At 39.8% G+C, this 27,009-nt stretch overlaps 1 protein-coding gene and 1 pseudogene across 1 annotated transcript in view; one reads left to right on the top strand and one right to left on the bottom strand.

The window, feature by feature from the left end:
• Positions 1-27,009, bottom strand: part of SVEP1 (sushi, von Willebrand factor type A, EGF and pentraxin domain containing 1) — a 212,502-nt gene that overhangs the window by 13,819 nt on the left and 171,674 nt on the right. Inside the window, exons 37-44 of the mRNA XM_006886929.1 lie at positions 21,529-22,201; positions 16,375-19,163; positions 13,919-14,144; positions 11,309-11,464; positions 9,037-9,100; positions 7,737-7,910; positions 2,915-3,091; positions 1,624-1,794 (exon numbers count right to left, since the gene is read on the bottom strand). Coding sequence (XP_006886991.1) covers positions 1,624-1,794; positions 2,915-3,091; positions 7,737-7,910; positions 9,037-9,100; positions 11,309-11,464; positions 13,919-14,144; positions 16,375-19,163; positions 21,529-22,201 — 4,430 coding nt within the window. The remainder of the gene's footprint in view (positions 1-1,623; positions 1,795-2,914; positions 3,092-7,736; positions 7,911-9,036; positions 9,101-11,308; positions 11,465-13,918; positions 14,145-16,374; positions 19,164-21,528; positions 22,202-27,009) is intronic.
• The window catches only part of LOC102849465, a 1,544-nt pseudogene continuing 718 nt past the window's right edge, over positions 26,184-27,009 (top strand).

A 27,009-nucleotide genomic window follows, 5' to 3' on the forward strand; every position in this document is an offset into this window, starting at 1 on the left:
CCCTGCTCTAGTCTGTATTTGCAACTGTTCTTCTCTACTACTGTTTTATCTCTCAGAGGTGCCATCAAAGGACTCTGGGTACTAAGAATGAAAGTTTGGTTGGGGTTTCAAGAGAGGCAGCCAGAAAATTAGTTTCAAAAGCACAGTTTAATCTCAGTTACAAAAGGATGAATACTATTTTAAGATCAATGATATAAAAATGAGATGGCTTGGGGTGGGGAAAGGGGGGCAAGAGGGTAGGAGAAAAAAAATGGATAGGTAATTCCTGTACTGAAATAGGAAAAGGAACTGTAATCTGATACAATCAGATACCATGTGTACTGCCATTAACAATTTGGAACAGGACATATACTATGGATTAGATGGAACAGGGAAGGGGAAGAAAAAAAGAAAGAGAAAAAAATGCAAAAAAACATAGAGGTAGGTAAAAGCATATGACAAGGGTTTGCTTTAACATTGTAAAAAGTTAACTGAACAATTTATCGTAATTAATGCCTATGAATGATTTATGAAAAGCACACACCCAAAAAAACCATTAAAAATAAACACCACAGACCAAATAAAACAAACGAATTCTGATTTGTAACACACACACACACACACACACACACACTCTGTAGTTTAGAGTGCAAAGTGTGCTTGTTTCCTTTTAGTAGCTTTAGGGAAAAGACAAATAGTAGAGAAAAACTGGGCTGATTTTAACTCTCCAAAGACATCTTTGGTGCTGCTCGTGGCCCTTCAGTATCTCCTCTTAGAAAACATTTGTTATTATGTACCATCTGCCCTATCCTGAGCCATTCTCACAAACAAAACCCTCAAACCGTCACCTCAAATTCTTTTCTGTCTAACCCTAAATAAGTGATGCAAATGCACTGGCTGATTACTCAGCCTATAACAGATAACTAGATGATACTTTTCTCCTCTTTCTATCCCATCAAGTTTCTAGAAAGTGTGATTTGTACTTTCTTTCATCATTTCTTTGCCATCAGTTCACCCCTCAAACAGCAGTAGTGGCCTCTGCTCCCAACAGCCCCTGAAATCACTTAAGTTCATGTTAGTGGTGTCTTCCCACTACCAAATTCAACGGGTTCCATACAAAGATCCTTTCACCTGCACTTTAAAAAAAAAAAAAAAGATAATCTTACAATGGAATATTATGCAGCACTGAAAAACAAAGAACTCATGAAATTTTATACCAAATAGGTGACCACGGAGGAAATTATGCTGAGTGAAATATCTTGGTCATAAAAAGACAAATACTGCATAATATCACTGTTATAAAATAGGACTGACATGGGGGGTTGGAGGAAAACTAAGAAAAGAGGGGATACATAGTATATACGGCTTTGAAACAGATGCGGGAGAGAATTGTATAAGGAATATGTGATTAGGTATTATTGGCATGACAAGAGTCCATAATAAGAGCTGCATAGTAAAGTGGTCTCACATCATAAGAACTTTTTTTCCCAAAGGAAAAAAAAAACAAAATAAACCCAAACTGGGTGTGGAGGGGCGGTTAGGGAGGAAAATGTGCAACAATGAAAGAATTTAAATCCAAATTCTTTATAAATTTGCAATACAATCTCAATTAAAAAAATCTTTTTTGCTCAAATACTTCCTTACCTTTGCAAATAGGAGGTGATGTCCAGGTTCCGTTTTCTATGCAAACGCTCCTTAGGGAACCTTCCAACATGTATCCACTGTAACATGAGTAGGTGATCATGTCTCCATACTGATAATGTGCGCCTCGAGAAATCGCATTTTCCACATGAGCTGGTGGACCACAGGAGATTTCTACAGAAAAGCAAATAAAAATCCAATAGATGAGCATGCACTCATCGCTATTCACTCAGGGGCTGTAAAACACACTGGAGGAGACTGCCCCTCTTCTCCAATGGAATCCCTGGTGGATTTGAATGGCCCACCTTTGGGGTTGACAGCACAATTTCCTACCCACTAGGCCACCAGAGCTCCCTAAAATACATAAATATATATTTCCCCCCTACCTATATAATACCTGCATGTTGTTTAGTAAACATAGATTTATTTTTCTAATTGTACTAATGGCCTAGTGGCAAGAAGCTGTGCTGTAATCCCATGGAATTAACTGGCTCTGAAAACCTGCTGGAAGGTCAGCTATGGGTCGGTTTGGACTTTGGGAGCGTGCGTACACACACACACACACACACACACACACGGGTCTGGAACATCTGAAAGAGGTGGTTGCAAGAAAATGTTAATGAAGAATGCTTATGGGCTTAGAAGAAGAAAAGCATAGTGACGGTAGGCTATGGGAGTCAAGATCGTTCCTTTCCTTGTCACACTGCATAACCCATCAGGGATACCTTCTTAGTGATTAGACTAACATCGACACGCATATCTGAAGAATGAATACATGAGTGGAAACTGTTTTTAAAGTACAGGAACTAAATTTACATGCTTTAACAAAGGTCTTGAAACCTGTGGTTTCACATTGTTATTGTCGGTGGGTGTCTGAAATGATAACAACTCATAGGGCCCTGTCAGCAGATGGAGGACCACTGTGGGATTTCTGTGCTGGCTTGTTGGAAAATAGTTTGGAAAACATGACAGAAAAACACACATTTGAAATTTCATTTCTTGCTCATTTGCAGAAGAACACATTTTGAAAATCTTTAGTGACTCCTGACCAGATAAATTATAGCTTATTTGGAATTTATTTGGAAAATGACTGTTCTCTTTTTATGAAAAGAGTTTTGTTTGGAATTCAAGAATCCTTTTAAGGAATTAAAAATTGACAGTGCAGAGGCTAATAACCAATCAAGGACAGAGACCTAAAGATCTATAATAAAGTTACTGGATTTTAAATTATCTCCCAAACACAGGAAGACATTTCTCTTTACTGAGACAGTCTGGATTCCGTGTGCTGACTTACTCTTGCACTTGGCACTTGTCTGTGTCCACGTCTCATCGGGGCTGCAGGTAATGATGCCTTCACCCTGGAGCTGGAAGCCTTCTCTACACTTGATAGACACATTCTGATCAACATAAAACTCCTTTTCCGACAGTAGAGCATTCTCCGGAATCACAAAAGGAACAGGACACGGATTTGCTATTAAAAAAGAGAAATTCTTGCTGAGATCTTCCCTCTTAAAAAAATAAAAATATAAGTAACTAGTAAGATGTGTACAAAAGTCCAAGGGAGGAAGGGGAAATAGGGGGTTAAGGGTGGGGAAGGGGGAAAATCACAGGGGCACAGAGTAGAGAAAGGGGGTAGTCAAAATTAAGAATGATCCAGGGGCGACAGGGTAATAGTGGGCATAGGTCAATCCTGATTAATTTTATAAAACACAATGTATTGGAATGATCATATGAAACACCATGTGAATGAAGGAATGTGTGAAACACAATGTATATAAATTGTATGTGTATATGAATGTGTATGAATATATATTCATATGTATATTGATTTTTTATGCAACTCAATAGAAGATGAATTTTTTTAAAATATCCCGTAAACCAGAGCAGAATCTAAGGCCTCTAACAGTTTGGTTCTCAGTGATGATAACATCAGGCTGAGAAATAGACTAAGTAGCTTTGTGCTGAACTCAAATGAAACTAATTACTTAAAAGGATAAATTCAGGGATTTGAACGCATCAAGTTGCTCAATCACTAGCACCAGATTCTAAAACTCTAAGATGCTAAATGAAATTGTCATAATTGTTAGGTTGAGAAACTCAGTTGGCATAATCCATAGGAAACTGTACCACTAACCCAGACGCATTTCTCCTCCTATTGCGATTTACGGCTTTGGAAACTCACTGGAGGGTCATTAAGAGTCAGAACCAATGGCAGTGAGTGATTCTGGGTTCCTCCCCTTACCTCCCCCTGAGTTGTTAGATGCTGTAGGGGACATTCTGACTCATAATAACTCCATATACAGCAGAACAATACCCTGCCCGATGGTCTAAAATTATGGCTTACAAATTTTTAAATGTTTTGTTGATGAGACTGAAAACAAGAGATATTTCTAGAAATAAACAGAATATCAAATCAACTTAACAAAAATTAACTCATTGCCATTGGATTGGAACCAACTCATAGTTGATCTACCGTGGGTTTTCTGAGGCTTCAAGTTGCAAAAGAAGAGACTGTCCAACTTTCTCTCACATTGTTGCTGGTAGATTCAAACCACCTGTGGGTTTGCATCACAACTCCCTATGAATGATGTATAAAATAGTCCCTTAATAGTTTAAGAACATCAGACATTTCAAACACAATTTTAGATCCAAATATGCTACTCCCTCATTGCTTTTGGGATGAAGCTGACTCATTGCTAAACTGCCAGGAGGTTTTCAGAGATTATAACGTGCATAGGAAGAGACTGCACCTTTCTCTCGGCTGATGAATTTGAACTGCCTGCCTTTGGGTTGCCACCTAAACTGCTTATGCCCTAGGCCACCAGGCTCCCAGAAATATAGTACTAGGGGCAGCACATTAGAACTCAAATTATAAATTATTCTAGAATGTGAGTCTGGCTTGACTTTCTGGCAGTTCTTTGTTGATGTACTTTTGCAAGTGATTTTGAATTATCTTCAGCAAACTTTCACTTGCATGTGATACAAATGATATTGTCCAATAATTGCTGCACTCTGTTGGACCACTTTGGTTTCAAATGCGCACAGAAATTAATCTCTTTTACTTTGTTGGCAGGTAGCTGCCTTCCAAATTTCTGTGGAGATGAAGGAGTTCTTCCAGTGTTGCACTTGTTTGTTGAAGCATCTCAACTGGTATCTCAGTCACTCCTGAAGTCTTTTTATCAATGCTTTCAGTGCAACTTGGGCTTCTTCATTCTTCCAACAGTTTTTAATATTATGTTGCTTCTCGGTACCATTACTCACTATATTCTTTGCATCTTTTGATGCTTTCTGATATATTCAATATTTTGCCCACAGAATTCTTCAATATTACAGCTTAAAATGGAATTTTTTCTTCATTTTTTTTAATGGTTGAGAGACACTATGTGTCTTTGCCTTTTGCTTTTCTAACTCCATGTCTTCAGACATTTTATTTTCATACCTTTTCTTCCTGAGATGCTCTTTAAAATGTTCTGTTCAGCTCCCTTATTTCATAATTGCTTCCTTTCGCTGTGATTAGATTCAAGATCGAGTTACAGAAACTCTTCCGTCATCTACTTTTTTTCCCTTTGCTAGCTTGTTAATGACCTTCTGTTTTCTTTATCTATGGTATCCTTGATTTCAAGCCATAACTCATTTGATCTTGGATTATTGTACTGCATGTCCCAAATCTGTTCTTTTGTTTTGTTTTGTTTTTTTCTCTCCAAACCTATTCTTGAGACTGTCTCTAAACTCAGGTGTGTTAAACTCAAGGCTCTTCTATATTGGCTTTAACTTTCTTCAGCTTCAACTTGCACAAGGATACTAAAAAGTTATGGTCTGTTCGGCAGACAGCTCCTCGCCTTATTCTGACTTACTGAGCTGCTTCATCTTCTCTTTCCACAGATGGAGTCAATTACACTCCTGTGAATTTTCTTTGATGAAGGTCACATGTATAGTCTCCATTTATATTGTTGAAAACAGGCACGGGAAATTAATATTTGCTAGTCTAGAGAAATTCTGTTCTGTTCTCTATCTCTGGTCATTTCTATCGCCAAGGCCGTATTTTCCAACTACCAATAGTTCTCTCTTGCCAACTTTTGCATTCTAATCATCATTTTATATTCTAATTATCAATGTATCTTGATTTCATTTTTTTAAAATCTATTTCAGACAGCAGAAGTTGGTGAAATGTTAACTTTTTTCATCTTTGGCATCTGTGTGTGGTTGGCAAGAAAGTTTGAGTAATAGCTGTATTAACTGGTTTTCTTTGTAGACTTAGGGATATGATCCTATCACCGCAGTTCACAGTGCCACACTTTAGGAGGGATCTTGAAATATTCTTTTTTTTTTTAAGGGTAAAATGTTGTTGTTGTTATGTGCCGTCGAGTCACTTGTGACTCATAGCGACCCTATGTACAACAGCCCTAAACTCCGCTCTGTCCTGTGCCAACAGCACTGTCTCCGACACTCCCATCCCAATTATAGTCTTGGCACCGCAGCCAGGAAATTAAAAGGCGCATTGCCATGGGAAAGTCTGCTGTTAGGGACCTCGCCAAAGTACTGAAGAGCAATGGTGTCTCTCTGGAGACTAAGGTGCGTCTGATACAGGCCATGGTCTTCGCAATCACTTGTTATGCATCAGAGAGTTAGACAATGACCAAGGAGGATAGAAGGAGAATTGATGCCTTTGAGCTGTGGTGCTGGAGAAGAGTATTGAGAATACCATGGACTGCTAGGAAAACAAACAGATTTGTCCTGGAGAGGGTTAAACTGGGTGGCTCCTTGTAGGCAAGGATTCTGAGGCTCCATCTAACATACTTTGGACATGTTGTGAGGAGAGGCCGGTCCTTGGAGAGGGACATCATGCTTGGGAGGGTGGAGGGACAGCACAGGAGAGGAAGGCCCTCTATGAAGGGTAAAATAGTAATGATATATTTATTAGAAAATTACATCCCCAAAGGGACAGACCTTTCTCACTGAAAGAAGATATGGAGGGAAGGCCGAAATATTCTTTTTGATAAATGAATGGCACACTTCTCTAGCATGTGCCATTTTTAGCATAGTAGACCATATAATTTTCTGATTCAAAATGGTCAATATAAGTCCATTCAGCTCACTAAAGCGCTGTTGTTAAGTATTTGGTTTCTGAGGGCATAAATCATTATAAGACTGCCAATCTTTAGAAGAGTGCCAGGGATTTGAACTTCTGACCTTTAGATTAGCCGCCAAGCATGTAACATACCATGCATGTCATCAGGGATCACTAATGCCTGGGATATCTATCTTCAAATGTTCCATTTTACTTTTGATAGGTTTCAATTTTCCTAGAGTCACACTTCATACATTCCATGTTTTGATTACTAATGGATATTTGTACCTGTTTCTTATTATTTTAAGTTGTGCCACATAAACCAATAAAGGTTCCAAAAATATTACTCTATCCATGTCATTAAGTTTGACTTTACTTCAAGGAGGCAGTTCTTGCCCTATTGTATTTCGAGGATTCCTAACCTGAGGGGCATAATATCAAGTAATATCTGACACTGTTCAAAAGGTTATCTATCACTGGCCAACATGTTTCAAAATTAGTTTGTCAGCCCTTTTTTCCTAGTATGTCTTTGTCAGGAAGCTTTCTGAGGCCTGGTCACCATGGATGATCCTGCTGGTATTTTAAATACTAGTGGCGTAATTTTCAGCATCACTGCAACACTGAAGTAACCACAATACAACAAAGTTACAGAGGGGTGGTGGATTTTATGCAAATAGTTTGACTAACTACCTTTGTCTGCTGTGTATTATATTAATATGGTAGGTAGAATATAATTTTTTCTTTACTCTGTTCCATTCTCAATGGAATGAATTGTACATTTCTGTGAATATTTTTCCATTAAGTTTCATTTTTTTCCCCCTCAGTGCCTTAGAATTATCATCAACCGAGTAATCTGATTCTAGAACTAGAAAGTTAAACAATACACACTCATTTTTAAAAGAACCACAGTACTGGTTTGGATAGGCTTGGATTACTTTTTCTAGACAAATGTTCCTTATTAGTGGAGGTTTACTCCATGTTCTGGACATTTGAGAAACTAATCCAGAAACGATATGCAGTTAACATCTCTCCTAAAGTCAACACACACGTTTGCAGAGAGGAGCAGAGTGGCTCCAAGTTCCATTTTCAGTACAGTAAGCCTCAGGTGTCCCTTCCAGGCTGTAGCCTCTGTTGCAGGAATACGTCACATGGGGTCCACCTGTAGCATTTTCAACTTCAGCCTTTCCATTTAGAAACACTGATGGGGCTTTGCACTTGGTCTCTGAAAAGAAAAAAAAAGGTCTCATATGATACTTTTCCTAAAATATTATTTTCTTCTTATGTTACAATTACTAAGGCATTCAGTGCAACATAGAAAATATTATAGTCCACTACATGTGAGTTTCTATAATAAACATTGAAAGACAAGAGTCCCTTTGTATACGTATTGGATTACTGTCATTATTTATTGTTGTTTGACTCAAAGTCATACGTATGGAGTAAAACTAGTCTGTAATCTTAATGGAAGAAAATTGCCAGACCTTTTCTTCCAAGATACCCAGGGGAGGGTTCAAACTACCAACCATTAGGTTAACAGTATAGCACAGACCATTTCGGTCAAATCAGGGCCTCTGTTGGATGAACACGTTCAAGCAACCTAAAGACTGCCATTTCTCCACAATGATTCAAGTTATCTGTGCATATGGAGGCCTTTTTACACTGGTAAGTGTAATGACAGAATTATCATTTGTTAAGTTCTGACTGTGGCCAAGAATTTTTCCCTATATATTGTTATTTACTTCTTAGAATTATGATTACCTAACTCTAAAATGCAAGATGATCAGGTAAATTAGAATCTCAGACAAAGAACATTTTCATATAATTATGTTTGAATATATTTTGGCAGAGGAATCATTTGGATCATATATTAAGAAAAAGTCATCAAAGTTTACCCACATTTTGTCAAATGAGGTGAGATGTTTCCACAAAATAAGTTAAAACAAAAGTGTGAACATTCATTTAAATAAATAAATTACTATCACTTGCAAAAAAGATGTCAGCATTGGTCAGTACTGTCACCAAAAAATCAATTAACTCTAAATTTATAATTATATGAAGAAAGTCCCCCCCAAATGCAAATTAGTCCAATAATTATCAAGTTCTGTAACAAAATGTTTACCATGCCAGACTCAGTGATCTTGTAATCTGATATAATTGAATTATAAAGTTCTGCTATAGTTTCTAACACTCTTACTGGTTTGGTGCTCTTGATTAAAAGCTCATCAAAAATTTTTATAGAGTTTATAAAGTTAATGAAAAATTTTTTTTTCATTTCAAAACTGATTTAAAAGAAGATGATCACAAGGTTGAGGTTGCTTTTCATAAAGTCTAAGTGTGGTCTAACTTACTTTTGCATGTTGCTGCCCTTCCACTCCACTGTCCATTCTCCTGACAGACACGCTCCCCGTTCCCCTGGGAATCAATGAAAAGGTCATTGACAAGATTGTAACTTTATGACATAAAGACAATAAAACAATGCAAGTCAACTTCCCTATGAAGTTGGTTTCCTTGACCAGAATGTTGAGCCAATAAATCCATTTTAATGAGTTTGCTGGTTTAGACTTTAAAAAAAATTTTTTTCATTAAGTTATTGCAAAATTCATACTCTAGTAGACAAGCATAGTTAAGGTACAGACTTGATTTTTAAGGTTTAGATGGCTCAAAAAGCTGCTTACCTAGCTATGAATGCCATCAAAATGATATACTATGAGAACTTAACATAATTTCGTTTTCCTAGTTGCTTTGTCTGATTTTGATAGTAATATAATGACTATTAGGAGTGATGATAATAACTACCTTACACTGAAGCCAAACTCAACCCCTCCTCCAACCCCCCACACTCACTGCTTTTGAGTTGATTACAACTCCTGGGGACCTTTCTTTGGGTTTCTATGGGTGTAAATCTTTATAGGCAGAAACTATCTTTTTATACTTATACTGAGGACAAACCACGAAAAAGGGCCAAGCTAGTCACTTTACCTCTTTTACCTCCAGCCCTCAGAGGCTCTTTAAGGTTAAAATGATATTTCCCAAAATGTTTAAGCACAATGATCTTTTTCCTCAGATTTAATGACTCATCAGTTTACTGTATATTTTATCACATTTTCACACCAGTGTCCCTGTAAATTAATTCTTAAGTTTTGTACTCTCACATGAGGAACAAAAGCAGACTCAATAATGTAGGCATTTTCTGGTTGCAATAATCATATATTATTATCCTTCCTTTTTTTCATAAACCTTGTGAGGAAATAAAGGGCCACACAAACCTGTTTGCAATTTTCTTACCCCTGTGTTATGACATCCTTTGATTCTTTGGTTAAAAAATAATGAATTATGCTATGCAAATTTAACAGGTTACTGACAGAGAATATTCTGCGAAGTCTATATTTAAATTCTACTACAGTGATAAAACCAGGGCAGAGGACTTTACAGAAAAATCAGATGACATTAAATAATGTGGAATAGGTCTCTGTCTTAAATGCCAGCTTCGATTACATGATACTGTTTGCAGTAAAACTGAGTACAACCCTTTCACCAGCAAGTTAGGGAGGTGTAGGTGTACCCTGTATGCACGTGAAAGCTGGACAATGAATGAGGATGATGGAAGAAGAATTGTGGTGTTCGTGACAAATACTGGACAAACCTGTGCTGGAAGAAGTGGAGATAGAATATTCCTTAGGTGTAAGGATGGTGAGACCAGTCCCTGCAGGTGGTCATCATGTTTGATAGAGTGTCAGTGAAAAAGGAGATCCTTAATGAGATGAATTGTCACAGTCACAGCAACAAGCTCAAACACAGCCATAATGATTGATTGTGAGGCTGGCATGGGATCAGGTGGTCCTCTGTTCTGTTGTACACTGGGTCACTGAGTCAGGCTGATTCAGTGGTACCTAATAACAAAACAGGTGAGGCAGATGGGGCTTAAAACTGCCAGCTGGGAGTGCTCTGGAGAACAATATTGATATTTGGTTAGAACCATACTGAGAACTGTTTTCAGGCCAGTCTGTCATGTGGGAACCTGCCAACTCTGTCAAGAACTTGTCATTGTTAAGCAACTACCCTACTTGAGAGAATTTTGTCTTTATGCCCCTTAATCCCTATGGTCATCATCTTCCCATGTGACTGAGGGATTTTCCTGCTAAATCCTGGATTGCCAGGATGTCAAAAGACAAATCCAGTGATCAGATGAGGTAGCAGTATCAGTCTAGTGATTTACATACTTGCTTACTCTTCTTTTTCATGTCTTGATTCTTTTTTAGTAAATTATTTGAGACTTATTTTCCTTTTCAAAATTATGTTATCTTAGATGTTTTCTGGAAAGCACTAGGGTATAAGGCAATTGACTACAGCAGACTCTTCTGAGACCAAAGTCAGTGAAACAAATTAGTACTAATACTGTATATGTTATTAAATAGATAGAAAGGTAAAATAATTGTTGTTATAAAATTAGTGTACTTGGGGCGGGGTTAATCATAGGGTCTCACAATTTGATGGGTGGAGGGAAGGATAAGCAAAGGAAATGGGAAAGATACAGTGTGAAAAACAATGTGTATGAACTTTGTAACTAAACTAGTATAAAAAATTTTATTTAAAAAATCAGAAAAAAATTTGTGTGCTTACCTCTAATTCATAGCCAGGTTCACACTGATAAATAATTGTGCTTTCAAAACTGTATTTACTGCCAACCACAAGTCCATGTTCTGGAGTTTCAGGCTTCCCACAAGAAACTGGACTGCACGATTCATCCGCAAATGGTGGCTCCCAGGTGCCATCAAGCTAAAGAAATTGTAAGTTACATTTAGTGGTAATAAGTATTAATAAGGATATCTGAAAATATGATTGTATAGCAGAATAGCTCCAGAAATAAGACTCAAAGGGGCCTAACATTTTGTCCTCTTGTAACAAATCTGTGGCCTGAAAAAAAATACACATTATTTGTTGGAAGGCTTAATAATGGTCATGGAACACTTCTAGTAATTTCTTGAACACATAAGTCAGAATCAACTTGATGGCAACTGATTTTTTTAGATAATGACTGATTAAGTGCAGAAATGGAAAACTGAAAGGAGAATGAAATAATTCTTGAGTCCTCACTATATGTCAGACATGTACTTCTATAATAAGTAATTAGATTGTTAATGTCCTTATTCCTCAATGGACCAATCAAACCTCAATTTCCACGGTCCTGAGACTAGAAGACCTAGATGGTGCCCAGCTACCACCACTGACAACTCTGAAAGAGCCCACAGTAAAAGATCCCGGATAAAGTGGAGGAAAATGTGGAACAAAACACAAAAACATAGAAAAGGCTAGGTTTGTTGGTCTCCTAGAGACTGGTGGCACCTTCCAGACTATAAGTTATAGTTACCCTTCAAGCTTGGAATACAACTTAATCTGTGGTTCATCTCTCAGGTGGCAGGCTTACAAAGTCAACAGTAAGCCTGGGAGGCACTCATTCCTTATAACCATTAACTCTAGAAGGTCAAAAGAGAAGCATTTTTCTGAGGACAAAACCCAGAAGGTGTGAAGAAGTACAATAAGAGGACTCATGGAAATGAAAATTACATGGAGGAAGTGAAAAGACTGCTTATATTGTGGGTATTATTTATAACGTTTATAATTACTATGAAACAAAATGTGTATGCCTAGTTGAATGGAATGCCAATTTGCTTTGAAATTTTTCACTCACATTACAACTTAAAATAATTTAATCCTTTCAACTCCCAAGTAAGACAAGTTGAAGGACTATAAGGTATCTGTGTAAATATCTAAACTGAAATTTAAACAAACATGTTTTGTTGTGTACCTCTGAGCTGAAACCAACCCATAACTCACCCTCCCGTGGGTTTTCAGAGGCAGTAAATTGCACAGGAAGAGACTGCCCATTTTTCTCTCACAAAGCAGCAATGCATTTTAACTACACGCCTTTGGTTTGGCAGTGCAAATCCTTACCATTAAGCCACCAGAGCTCCCTTAAACAAAAGTGTATTTGAAGGGAAAAGTGATTTCTAGACTATGAAGCATTCCTCCCCGTGTTCCGTAAGAGAAGTGTGTATCAAGGACTCGTTTCTCTTTCTCTGCACATCTTACAGAAGCTAGAGAGATGTGCTGAGGAAACCACCTATTGGTCTTGGCCTTCTCTCTGATTATCTAACTACTTTCTCACACCACTTGTATAAAGCGAGTACTCTGATATGCATTTTTCAAATAAAGAGAATGAAGTTCAAACAGTTGAAGTAACTTTCTCAAAGTCACACACCCCTAAAAACTTCACTGCCATCGAACTGATGTCACAGCAACTCAGTAGGACTGTGCAGAACTGCCCAGAAGTAGATTGCTCCTGTTATTTTTTTCCTCCTGTGGAGTGCCTGGTGGGTTTAAGTTTGTTTAGCAGTAGAGTATTTAACCACTGCATCACTAAAGGTTCTTTTAAAAGTCACACATGTGAAAAAAAAGTCACATATGTGGTAGGTAACGGTGGGAGGTTTTGACTTCAATGATCTGTCTTCTGAGCCCTTGAGGTCACCGAAAGGGATGCCGTTAATTCTCATCTACTAACTGAAAAGTTGCTGGTTTGAACATACACAGAGGTACCTTGGTTTTAAAAAACTTAAACTAAAAACCTTCAAACTCATTACTAACACATAGAACTGACTTAAAAACAACGCTCATTTTTCGTAGACGGTAACTCTCATGGGAGAAGACTGCCTATCATTCTTCACTGAAGGATTAAAACCGCCAGTAAGATACCACCTGAGCGTTAGCACCACACTAGCACAAAAACCAGACACTGAAAATGCTATGAAGCACCGTTCTATTCTGACACCCACAGGATCAGCTTGCCAAGAATCAACCTGGAGACAAAGCTTTGAAGGGGAAGGAGGAGGTTTGAGGGGTAGTTTTCGGAAACCTTCAGTCTTTCCATTAAAACGTATTTGGCCAAGGTACTTTCAACACTGTCACTGTTTTGAGTGGTAATTTTCCATTAACATCTTGCTGTTGGTATTTTAATATTTTATCTAACAAAAACGTGTGGGATTTTATTGGTTTTTTAAAAAAAGGTAATACTGAGAAGAAACTTATGTTATCTTGAACAAAAAACGTTCAAATACTTTGATGATACTGAAACCGTGAGCCTTTTATTAATTAACTGAGTTATTAATTCATTCCTTATTAGGGACAGGAGACTACTGTTTGCATGGCAATACACATGAGCTCTACAACTCTTACCTGACAGGTGGATACGTTAACTCCTTCATATATATATCCTGCTCTACAGGACACAGATACTTGCTTATTAACACTGAAATCTTCCCCATGAATGAGTAGATGTGTCATGTTTGCTGGAAGAGGACATTTTTTTGGACTGCAGGAGATTTTCTTGGGGAACCAATGTCCATCTTTCTGGCAAGTGAATGTATCAATATCTGTGTCCATCTCATAGCCTTCCAGACATCTGCAATAGAAATGCAAAAAAAAAAAAAAAAGTGCTGTAAAAAGAGTATAATACTATTTGGGACCTATTCTTGGATTTAAGCTCTTACAAGGCTAAAAAAGATATTTTATACAATATGATAAAAATGGATTCAATGTTAGAGGAATGCCAATAAATGAATAAACATCAATAGAAGAGTGACAATTAGGTCAACTCTTAGGCATTAGCATTAAAGTTTATATATGAGGAAATAAAATTGTTTTAAATTCTGTTGAAATGATTTACCTTTGCTGCAGATAGTATTATTGAATTAGGGTTTGTTTGTTCGTTTTTTAATTCTAAGAAAACAGTTTAGAGAGTTCTGAATATACTTAAACATTAGTAGTAATATAAAAATTAATATTTATTATATATTTTGGACTAGGCATTATTTTAGGAATTTTATACATAAACAAATATTACTTAATACTGAGGTAAGAGATTATCATGTTAGTGCTGTTATGCTTGGTTACATGTTGTCAAGTCAGAATTGATTCACAGTTGACCCTCCAGCTGATTTTCAGAGGCTGTAAACTGCACAGGAGGAGATTGCTTATCTTTCTTCCATGGTGGATTTGAACTGCCTGGTTTTGGGTTGGTAACCCAACTTCTCATCCACTAGGCCACCAGACGAGCTCCCTTTAGTAGTTGTAGTGGTAGTAGTGTTCCAACTCAGATCAATTTGACTCTAAGACCTTCCCCCCACCCCGAAGACCCTTTGTAATTGGAAACATGTGTTTATTTAGTGACTGCTTAAATAGAATTTATTAAATTCCAGTCAGAGTAGTAAGTGCTTCTAAATACTAACATTTCATTATCGTGCCAACCCAAGGGGTAGGTGCACTTATTTATTAGAGAGCAGACAATGAAACAGACACTAGAGAGACTGAGTAACTTCTTCAAAGCACATGAAACATCAGAGCAGAGATTCACATACTTCTGGAATTTGAGTCCATGTATTTCACTATTATACAACACTGTCTTTTTAATAAAAACATTTCACTATTTATCTTTTATTAGTTAGATAACATTCTTAAAGACCTGAAAGGTCAGGAACCCAACACGCAGGATTAAGAACAGGAAAACCTTGAAAAGCAGGTGGCACCAAGACCTCTTATAATCTCATAATCATCAATATTCAAATAGAAAATTTGGAATGTATTCCAAAAGCACAGAATAATTCTGTTCAACTTGCTTATTATTGAAAGCCCTCCCTTAAGTCTAGTTCTTACTGCAATTAAGATAAAAATGGAGGTAGGACAAACATGTCTAAGAAGAATTGTTAAATTATTCATAGACTGTAATATGCCAATATGTAAAAGACAATCCCATAATTCCTTTAGATATGTCAACACATCTTAAATTTATTTTGAGAGTTTAGATAGTGTCTTTGTTTTGTTCAGTCAAAATTTAGGTTATAAATTCATGCAATATTTTATCATCTTTTAAAAATAATATCTGTTATATAGAGACCTTTTCAATTAAAAAAGCTCACATGACTTTGCACATTAAAGGTGTAATTTGTTCAGATTTATGCTTGTGATAGATTGTACATCTCTTTTAGGATATTTCCTTTACTGATCAATTAAAAAAAGTGTAGTACAGTTTTTGTTTGTCATCTGAAATAAGTTTTGGCCTTATTTCCCAACATTTTCAGGGACAGACATAACCACAAAGCTACATTCAGCAAAGAAATAAACTGATCCACAGGACAGTTTAAAAAGAGCGTTGCAATCAAACAAAATTTAGTAGAAGATTGTAAGAGTTTCAAGAATCTCACCAGAATTTAACAATCATGACAATTATATTAAGAATTAATTATCAAAAAAGGAGTCCTTCTGGCCTAGTGGGTAAGGAGTTATGCAGCCAACCCAAAGGCAAGAGATTTGAATCCACCAGCTGCTCCACAGGAGAATGATGGACGTTCTAGTCCTGTGTAATTTACAGCCTCTGAAAACCCAGTGAATATCATCTGTGAGTTAGTTCTGACCACATGGCAGATAACAGCAGCAAATAGAAAAAAGTGTGTAAATTCATTTTTACACTTAATGGATTTCTATTTAATTATGGACAGTATAAAGCCTACTGAGGTGTCCTGAGGGCAGGCCAGGGATGGTGTTTTCTTTTTAATCAAGTACATTTGTGCCCCCTCACCTCTCCTTTTAGACTCCTACTACGTGCAGCTCTTGAATGCTCTAGAGCAGCATCTTACCTGAGTTTCACTTGGCTTTCATAGGTGTGGGTCTCTCCAGTTGCCACTGCATTGGCAGAAGCGGGCGGGGGTCCACATGACAGACGCTCACAGACTGGGAAAGGCTGGCTCCATGTGCCTTTCTCTGTACAGATCAGATCTGCACTGCCTTGCATGACATACCCAGGTCTGCAGCTGTAAGTTACAACATTCTCTTCCAATGAGCCACTTTCACTGATGAATGCATTTGATATTGTTGGGAGAGTGCCACAGGAAACGTGTTCACAATGTGGGAAGCCACTGCTCCATTGGTCATTGGCTAGACAGGTGATTTCTGAAAGTCCCACGAGCTTGAAGCCTTTGGAACACTGAATCTGAGCTGCCTTTCCACAGCTAAAATCTGTTCCATTGACAACTCCATTTGGAATTATCGGTGTAGAACACCTGCAAGGCAGGCAGGAAGGTATGTTTCCACTCCAGGAACCATTGGAGAGACACCTTCTTGAAGGACTCCCCAAGAGCTTATAACCAGGAAAGCACTGATACTGTATATGTCCCCCATGATAAAAGGAAAAGCCATTAGAGAAGCCACTGGCAAGAGCTTCAGCAGGTCCACAGTTGACTGGTTTACAGAGAGGAACTTCTTCATCCCAACTGCCATTTGCTTGACAGGTGAGTTTTGGAGCACCATGTAATACATATCCCTCCTGACAGTGAAATATAACCTCCTTCCCAAAGCTATAGTCCAGGCCATTCATCACCCCATTTGCCACCGGTCCTGGAGCGGCACATTTAACAGGCACACAAACGGGAGTGGTTTCACTCCAACTTCCATCAGCAAGACAAACACGACTTCTAGCTCCTTCAAGCAAGAACCCTTCACTGCAAGTGTACTCAACCTCCTTCTGGAATGTGTACACATCACCTATGACGTGGCCATTGACTAACACTGGGGGTGGACCACAGTCCACAGGAATGCATGTTGGCTCACTGCCCTCCCAAGTTTGATCTTCTTGGCACATTCTCCTCTCTGCACCACTTAACAGATACCCAGGGTCACATTCGTAGTACAACATGCTCAAGTATGTATAGTTGCTTCCTTTGATAGATCCATTAATGAGTGGATTGGGCTTTTGGCAGGAAATGGCTTCACAGTGTGGGAGAGCGTCACTCCATTCCTTACTCTGTAGACAGAGTCTTATGTTGGGACCTACTAGAATGTGCCCGGGTTTGCAGCTGTAATGAACTGCGCTGCCCATGGTAGTCTCTGCAAAATGCAGAATGCTATTTTCAGGCACAGGAGGCAAGTTACACTCCACTGAAATGCAGGAAGGTGCACTGCCATTCCAAGTTCCATCTTCCTGGCAGATCAGTATAGGGTTCCCCAAGAGCTCATATCCCGGGATACAGGTGTATGAAATCACAGTGCCATACAGAAAGCTTGAAAAATGGGTAGCAGGAGACTCCCCAGCATTTTCCAAAGCTTTAGCCACTGTTCTCGAATGGTGAGGAGGGGGAGGCGTCAGATAGGGAACTTCCATTACATCTTCTTGGTCAAAATAGCCCTGACCATCTTTGATCTTAACAGAGTCTCCAAAATCTATGTGAGGAGGGAGCCCACAGTCTATCGGTACACATGCTGGGATGGAGCTTGACCACCCTGACTCTTCACAGGTCTGCATGGCGTGACCAGCTATCTGGAAGCCGGGGAAGCAGCTATAGATGATCATGGCACCAAAGCTGTAATCTGCACCTTCTACAAAACCATTTTCAATAGGCTGTGGGACGTTACAATGTATGGCACTGCAAGATGGGGCATCCACATCCCAGTCTCCTGTCTCTAAACAAGTCAAGGCTTGGGGACCTTCGAGTCTGAAGCCTCGGTTACAAGAGTAAGTAATGGTTTGCCCATAGTAGAGATTTGTATAAGCAAACTTTCCGTTCAAAATGTCCTTGGGCTGTGGACACTCAATGGGTTTACATGTTGGTTTTCCACCAAGCCACTGTCCATTTTCTCCACAAAGGATAGTAGTGTTTCCCACCAACACAAAGCCTGGTTTACAGGTATAGAGAGCTGTGCTGAGATAGGCAAGACCTTGCACATCGATGATACCATTGAGGATTTCCTCAGGCTGCGGACATTCTACGGGAACGCATTCTGGCAGCGGAGAGCTCCAGGTGCCATCGGCTTGGCAGATGATCGTGGGGTCTCCTCTGAGGAAGAATCCATCCACACAAGAATACGTGACAATACTTCCAAAATGAAGAGCGGAAGAAGAGGCAGCCATACCAAAGGCGATCAGTGGAGGTGGAAGGCAAAGAACCATTTTACAAACAGGAAAGGAATCATTCCACTGCTGAGACGGCAGGCATTTCAGGACAGAGGGCCCTTGCAGGGCAAGGCCCTCCTTACAAGAAAGTGTCACTACTCCTACCTCTGAGGTCAACTCCTTCAACACGAGCTGGTTTTCCAGGAGTGGTGGCTCTGGGCATTTGGCAGGCACACATTTTTGGTTTGGCTTCTTATTCCACTTGCCAGACTTCTGGCATGTCCAAGAGTCATCACCAATAAGTTCATAACCACTATTACAGAAAAACCGGACCTTGGAGCCCACTTCAAAGTTTTCTCCTTCCACATATCCATTCTCGATTGGGGGAGGTTTCCCACAGCTGAGAGGGACGCAAGACAGAGGCCATTCATTGTGCCAGTGGCGGTTGGCTTGGCAGATGAACACAGGATTGCCAACTGGCTTATATCCTGGGTTACACCGGTATCTCACTTCACTCTCGAAGACCCGGCCAGTTGTGTGCTGCACAAAAGGGAGGACACAAGTTAGAGCAATTTTATACCAGAAAATATAGTTAACTAAATGCATTGGCTAAGAAGGAAAAGTGCTTACATTAAAAATGAGTCAAGCAGGACTTAAATAAGAATTTAAAGTTTATCTAAATAGGCTTGCCTTACATTTGTCTGTTTAAATCCTCATCACGTAATCCTGACTGCAGAACCAACCGTTCATTACAGGGCTAATCCCACAAGGAAGACACGGTCAAAGTCTCTAAATAGTTTGAAAAGCTGATGCAGCGATGCTGAGAACTACAAGTTATTCAACTTAACACACGATTCATTTCTGAGTCAGAATCGACTCATCGCCGGGCCTTTTAAGTGGGCTTTCAGAGGCCGTGCGTCGCACAGGAAGAGAATGCCCATCTTCCTCCCGCAGAACTGCTGGTGGAACCGGACTGCCAGAGAGGTGCCCCCTGTGGGCTAGCAGCACCAGGTCCTCATGGTTCCCTATACCAGGTACAAAACCGCAGCCAACAAGGAAAATCTTGCTTGCTAAATGCTAATGTGTGTCTTAATCATGAAATGGAGACACACACAGCTAATTCTTTAATGTTGTCAGATAATAAAAAGAGCAAATAAGAGATTTTTCTCTTATATGGTTCAGAGTACTATCAGAGTCTCATCCCTCACCTCTATGTTATTAAAGTGCTACTAGGATGTACGGATGGAAAAGGAAAAGCATTATTTTATCTTTTAAAATGAGACAATGTCCACTACTTCTATGTTAAAAGAAATAAGCATACACTATGAGCTCTTTTTAGACAGTGCAACAGATGACTTAGTTATAAGACCCTTATATATAAGATTGTCTAAGATTGTGTGATTGACTGTGGTAAACTCTAGTAAATTTTTCTTTCTATGCTGTAATGAGCTTATCATTTTTTGGAATTAACTACTTATCTGACTACTGTTGTTGTTGTGTATCGTAGAGTTGGCCTGGCCCATAGCTGACCCCCAGTGGGTTTTCAGAGGGGGTTAATCTCACAGGAGGAGATTGCCCATCCTCCCACAGAGCACTTGGTGGCTTTGAACCATGTGCCTTTGGGATTTCAGCACAGCTTCTTGACACTAGGCACCAGAGCTCCTATTTAACTATTTACTATTTTATATATTATACATGTATGAAATATGAGTATTCCATCCACAGATCTAATAGGCTAATAGCTGTACCTGGCTGATAGTAGGACCTCCAGTAATATGTGTTAAATGAGTAAAGAAAACCTCATTACAAAAGGGCAGCTGCATGGGAAGGTGGGAGGTGAGCAAAGGAGGAGAAGATGCTCTGTGAGATGGATTGACACAGTGACTGTAATGGTGAGTGTGTCAGAGACGGTCACGACGGCACAGGATCAGGCAGGGTGCAGACTGTTTGTTCATAGGGTCACTGTGAATCTAACTGCATAGTTTTTAAGGGCTAAGATACTGCTGCAAAGTGCTTAGAATGTCTATATGCTAGTAGCCTATAGAAATGATGTTAAAAGTACTTGTAACAATCTTCACTGATTTTGCTTTACTATCTGCTAGGGAGCTCTGATGGCTTAGTGATAAAATGCTGCACTGCAATACCAAGGGGACGTGGTTCGAGGGCACCAGCTACTCCGCAGGAGAAGGTTGGGCAATCTTCTCTAATGAGATTACTGCCTCTGAAAACCTGTTGGAGGGAAAGCTATGGGTTAGTTATGACTCTATGGCACACAACAACAACAACAACAACAGCAACAACATCAGCATAATCCACCCCCTAGCACGTGCTGGTGGCGTATTCTGTAAGGTATCAAAATTAGGTATTGCTGGGAACCAAAAGGTTGTGTCTCCATTGGTTAAAATATACTACCTACTCCATGGAGAAAGGTAGGTGGTCTTCTTCTGTTGACATTGACAGAAAGCCCCGGAGGGCTGTTATTTATCAGAAGGGACTCCAGAGCCATGAGGTTTTTTTAGGCACTAAGGATGGTGCGGTGGTTAAACATCCAGCTGCTAACCACTAGGGGTAGCCTGACTCCACCAGCTGCTTCGCAGGAGAAAAATGTGGCAGTTTAGGGACGTTATAGCCCTGGATGCTGTGTGGTGGGTTTAGTACTGCTCTATCCTAGAAGGTTGATATAAATCGGGACTTGAGGGCAATGAGGTGTTCTGTTTTGTTTTTGGTTTCTTTGCTTTTATTGAGTAATTCACTAATTACAGATTTTAGTTACTTATGTCTACTTTTTTTTTTTTTTTACCATTAATCTGTTCACTGTCTTGGCTCATGAATCTTGGATAACACACAATGGGATACATTTGAATGCCTGGTGGAAGTTATGGTACTTGAGCTAACTGGCTCTTACCTCTAGAAAGCCATTGTCAACCCTAGGTGGCTCATTGCAAGATACAGGATGGCACGTGGGCATGGGGCTACTCCAGTGCCCCGTGGCTTCGCAGGTGCTCTTCTTCTCCCCTTTGATGTAGAAGCCTTTGTTGCAGCTGTAAGCCACCACGGCCCCAAAGCTGTAGTTCGCCCCACTCGCGTAGCCGTTCATGATGCTGGGCGGCTCCCCACAGCGCACAGGGATACACTGGATGGACATGGGGGAGGGCTCCCACTGCCCACCTCTCATACATTCAATCTTTGCTGAGGTGTTCAGCACAAAACCTTCCATGCATTTGAAGCTCACGACAGAGCCAATGGCAAATTTTGCTTTGCTCACAGATTCCAAGATGCTATAGGAAACTGATGGGGGGTTTTCACAGAAATGAGCTATACATCTGGGCACGGCCTGACCGTCGGGGGGAATCCACTTGCCCTGGGCATTGCAGAGGAGCTGGGCGTTGTCTGCCAGGCTGTAGCCATCCAAGCAGTAGTAGAATGCAATGTCTCCATAGAGCCTGTGGGCTGTCTCTGGAGAGGCGTGCTCCACGTTGGGGGGCTCATCACAGGAGACAGCCAGGCACTGCTGGTTACTTCCATTCCACTTGCCATTGGCCAGGCATTCAATGGTGTCCGGACCAGCAAGGGTATATCTATGAAATTAGAGGAAAGAAATAGTAACTAAGAATATTTTTGGAAAACACAATTACATCTTTTTATTTATTTATTTTTTAGCTTTTTTTTTTAAATTTTAAATAGATTTTTAAAAAAAATAGTTATATTTTTAACTTTACTTTTCCATTTCTCCAAATATTTCTTGAACTCTTTTTATTGTTTTTATCTGAACATGTTTTTTTGTTTTGTTTATTATTATTATTATTAATTTTAATAGACATTTATAGAGGTTTTGGATTTCCATTCATTCATTGCCGCACTTTTCTCCCTGCCCATCCCTCCCCACCAGCTCGCTTCCCCCTTTGAAGAGAAACAAAAAAAATTCCTTCATTAATATACAATTCCCACGTCCCTTACCCCCCACCCCGAGTACACTTCTCTGTGCAACCTTAATTCTGGATTCCTGTGCTAACCATAATACTCAACCATATATCACTTCTAATCTGTTCTTTCCCTCATCTGTTTCAATACAATATACATAATCTATCCAGTTTTTTTCTGTCATACCCCCACCCTGATGTCAGACCCATTCTACAACAGTGGCACCATGCAGTATTTGTCCCTTTGTGATGGAGATATTTCACTCAGCTAATTTTAAATAGATTTTAATGAAAGTTTACAGAGACTTTGTATTTCCATTCTTTCATTGTTGCACTTTTTTCCCTGCCCACCCCTCCCCCCAATTTGCTTTTCTTTTTGAAAAGTGAGAGAAAAAAAACGCTTTCATTGTTATTCAATCCCTTCCCCCAAGTCCACTCCACTATGAAGCCCTCATTCTGGACTCCTGTCATGACAATAATACCTAATCATAGATCCCTTTTAAACAGTTCTCTCCCTCATCTGTTTCAATGCAGTATATATTATTTATCCCATCTTTCTGAGTATGTAACAAACTGTTGGCCACTTCAACTTTCTTTGAAAGTACAATTTAGAAATATTAGCTATGTTTCTCATATTGTTCAGCCATAACTATCACCAATTTTTAAGTTATTTCTGATAGTATTTACTAATTGAATATAGGACTTCTTGATCAATGTCTTAATCCTTTGAGATACTTAAATACACCTTGCTGCTAATGTTTGTTCAGAAGAGAGAGAAATGAATTTGCTCAGCCTTTCTTCTTTCAAAGGACTGTAACAATCCTTACACATATTTTAAAAGGAAAAAATGAGGCACAGAGTGGTCTTGTTTGATTCCATTAAAGTTTGGAATGCTATTAGTGTTTAGGTGGTGTTGATCTACCAGTTTTCATGCCAGTGTTTGAAACAGGAGGAGCTCTGTGGGCCTAGTCCATGGGGAATTGCACAGCTAACCCAAAGCATGAACCTCTCTGGAGGTTTGAATCCATCAGCAGCCCCAGGAGAAAAATGGACAAGCTCCTCCAGAAGGATTTCCAGCCTTGGACACCCAATGGAAGGTCAGCTATGAGTTGGTTCTACTTCGACAGTATTCAATTTTGAGAGCTGGAAGCAAGTTCTGAAAAAGCAAATTTTGCCTAGCTACAGCATCGATTTATTGTAGTCAATTACCATCAAAGCGATAATTACAGTTCTAGCCTCCAAATGCTCCCTAACTGTTGAATCCTTTAGCCAGGTTAGAGTTCAAAATTGTGTTCTGCATATTTTTCTGCTATTTCTTATGTAATGGAGAATTACACACACATACACATACATGTTGTGTTTCCAGTATTGCCCATAGTTTCTTGTTGTTGTCGTGGGCCACTGAGCTGGACTCAGAGTTGACCCTCGTGGGTTTTCAGAAGCTATAAACATACAGGAGGAAATATCCCATCTTTCTTCCATCGAGTCAACTGGTGGATTCAAACCACCTGCCTTTGGTTTGGCAGCCCAACTCCTTCCCATTACGTCATCAGAGCTTTATCCCTTTATCAGGCCTAAGATCTTCTCTTTTCCTTATGTCTCTCAACCAACAGTCCTCTGGTAGTGGAGTCTGTTGTAAGGTGCAGCTAAACTAACGGCTGTGCTTCTCCACAATTTGGGGTATCCTCTAGGAACTGTTGCACTGTCACTACTAAAAAGTTTTCGGCCTGCTCTTCTGAACTGATCCTGAACTGATTAGTATTTCTTCTGTGATTATAGCTAGTTTGAGAACTCATCAGCTGTTATCTTGTATGGTATCTGGCAAGATCTATGAAATCAGTAGGTGACAGACAGTTCAAAGGAAAAAAAAACCTACCTAGATCATCAGGAGATGTGAGCAACTACCTTACTTACAGACACGGTGCATGCTATGCACAGAAGCGACCTTAAGATGAATACATCAGGCCATTCCCAATACCTGAGCCCAGTTTGCCGTTTCACTGGTGGCAATTTACTGTTTTGGATCATTTCAGTTCTTTACATAAGGTTCTAAATTTCATAAATTTTTAGGTGGCTTCTATCTTAGGGGAAGGATCTAAGAAGGTAGAAAGACCATATCCTAGAAGCATGATGTTACTATTAGAAAACCAACATTATTCTTTGAATTCTTCAGTCTAGTGTTCCAGTGTAGAATGTACTCCAGGTGGAAGTTTCCTTTGGCGAGACTCCCAAGGTTTTATGGCACATTTGACCTCACTTGCACACTTTGAACCTGGCATCATTATTTTCCCAGGCCCCTTGATCTTGCTGGTACACTCACTGGTTGAAATTTATAGGCACCACTTTAGACACCTTTGATTTATTAGGATTCAGTATGACACCTGTGAAATGGTTCCTTTATTTCTTGGGACCAGTTGCTTTGAGGCAAAAGCATCAGTCTCCAGAGCTTTCCTTATTCCTCAAGGCCTCCTGAGGACACAAGAATTGGGTTTAATAATTTGGCAGCACTTCACTCTGACCTCTAATCTTCTGAAAAATCTCCACCAACTACTGTTCCCTAGTGGAAAATCACAGCAATGCTCCTCTGTAATGGGATGGAAGTCTACCACCAAATACTTAACTTGGTGAATCACTGGATCTGAAGCATGCATTTCCAATATTACCTATACTTTCTTAGGACCAACAACATTCCTCTGGCAGACAGAACAATCACCATCTCAACACACACTATATCTTCTTTTAAATGATTCTAAAGGGTCTGCCCAGGCACAATTCTAGTTATGAGGCAAGGGTCTCTTAAGGCCTAGATATGATCTAGTGCATTTAAGTTTTACAAGTCTGTCTTCCCAACAATCACCAGGTGCTTCACAGACTATCGGCCCCCCTTCATACACACAAGGCTTGCTTTTGTCAAGTGACCGATTCTACTTGGTGGGTGGGAAAGTCATAGAAAAAGTAGCTTTTCATGAGAGCCATGGGAGAAGAGAGGTGGAAGACAGGCCACTCAGTACAGAACCGAAGGATGAGTAAAGAAATGGGAGTGTGATATATGCTGGCATTCTGAGCCATTGTAGAGATAGGAATGGTACACGAGCCCCGGGAAAGGAAGTGGTGATCACCAGGATCTTGTATTTGTGACAAGGTTATGCTGTTGTGAGGTGCTGTTGAATTGACTGGCATCCCGGGAAACAGGTAGAGTTTGTCTAGGTCTTTTCTTACATATTTTGGGGATGTTATCAGGAGGGGCTGGTCCTTTGAAAAGGATATCCTACTTGGAAAAACAGAGAGTCAGTGAAGGAGAGGAGGCCCCTCAATCACATGGTTTGGCACAGCCACAGTAACAGTAGGTACAGCAGAGCTTGTGAGGACAGTATATGACCAGGCAGAGTGTCCTTCTCAAGGGGCATATGAATCAGAGTCAAGTTCATGGCTCCTAACAACAACAGCAGCAATCTTTACTAGAACACATCACTAGGCCTTTGTCCCATGCGGTGCTGGGTGGATTCCATCCCCAGTCTTTGAATTAACAATCATGTGCTATGGCGGACGACGAAAGTGGCTGTGGTGGGTTGTGCCACGGCCCCCAGCGTGAACTGAGACTTAATGGTGAAACGGGGTCTGATCGCGAGAAGACGTTGCAATGTCGATCGAAATCGAGTCCTCAGATGTTATCCGTCTCATCATGCAGTACCTGAAGGAGAACAGTTTACACCGGGCACTAGCCACCCTGCAGGAGGAAACAACAGTATCTTTGAATACTGTGGATAGTATTGAGAGTTTTGTAGCAGACATAAACAGTGGCCATTGGGATACTGTTTTACAGGCTATACAGTCTCTGAAACTGCCAGACAAAACCTTGATTAACCTCTATGAACAGGTTGTTCTCGAGTTGATTGAGCTCCGTGAAGTGGGTGCTGCCAGATCACTTCTGAGACAGATTGATCCAATGATCATGTTAAAACAAACACAGCCAGAGAGATACATTCGCCTGGAGAACCTCTTGGCCAGGTCTTACTTTGATCCTCGTGAGGCATATCCAGATGGCAGTAGCAAAGAGAAGAGAAGAGCAGCAATTGCTCAGGCCTTAGCTGGTGAAGTGAGTGTGGTCCCACCTTCACGTCTCATGGCATTGCTGGGACAGGCACTGAAATGGCAGCAGCACCAGGGATTTCTCCCTCCTGGTATGACAATAGATTTGTTCTGAGGTAAAGCAGCTGTCAAAGATGTAGAAGAAGAAAAGTTCCCTACACAGTTAAGTAGACATATTAAGTTTGGTCAGAAATCACATGTGGAGTGTGCTCGATTTTCTCCAGATGGTCAGTATTTGGTCACTGGATCTGTTGATGGATTCATTGAAGTGTGGAACTTCACAACTGGAAAAATCAGAAAGGATCTTAAGTACCAGGCCCAGGACAACTTTATGATGATGGATGATGCTGTCCTTTGCATGTGTTTTAGCAGAGATA

This window comes from Elephantulus edwardii, unplaced genomic scaffold (assembly GCF_000299155.1).
Source record: "Elephantulus edwardii isolate Elephantulus edwardi_28Jun2011 unplaced genomic scaffold, EleEdw1.0 scaffold00052, whole genome shotgun sequence".
In the NCBI taxonomy this organism is placed as follows: Eukaryota; Metazoa; Chordata; class Mammalia; order Macroscelidea; family Macroscelididae; genus Elephantulus; species Elephantulus edwardii.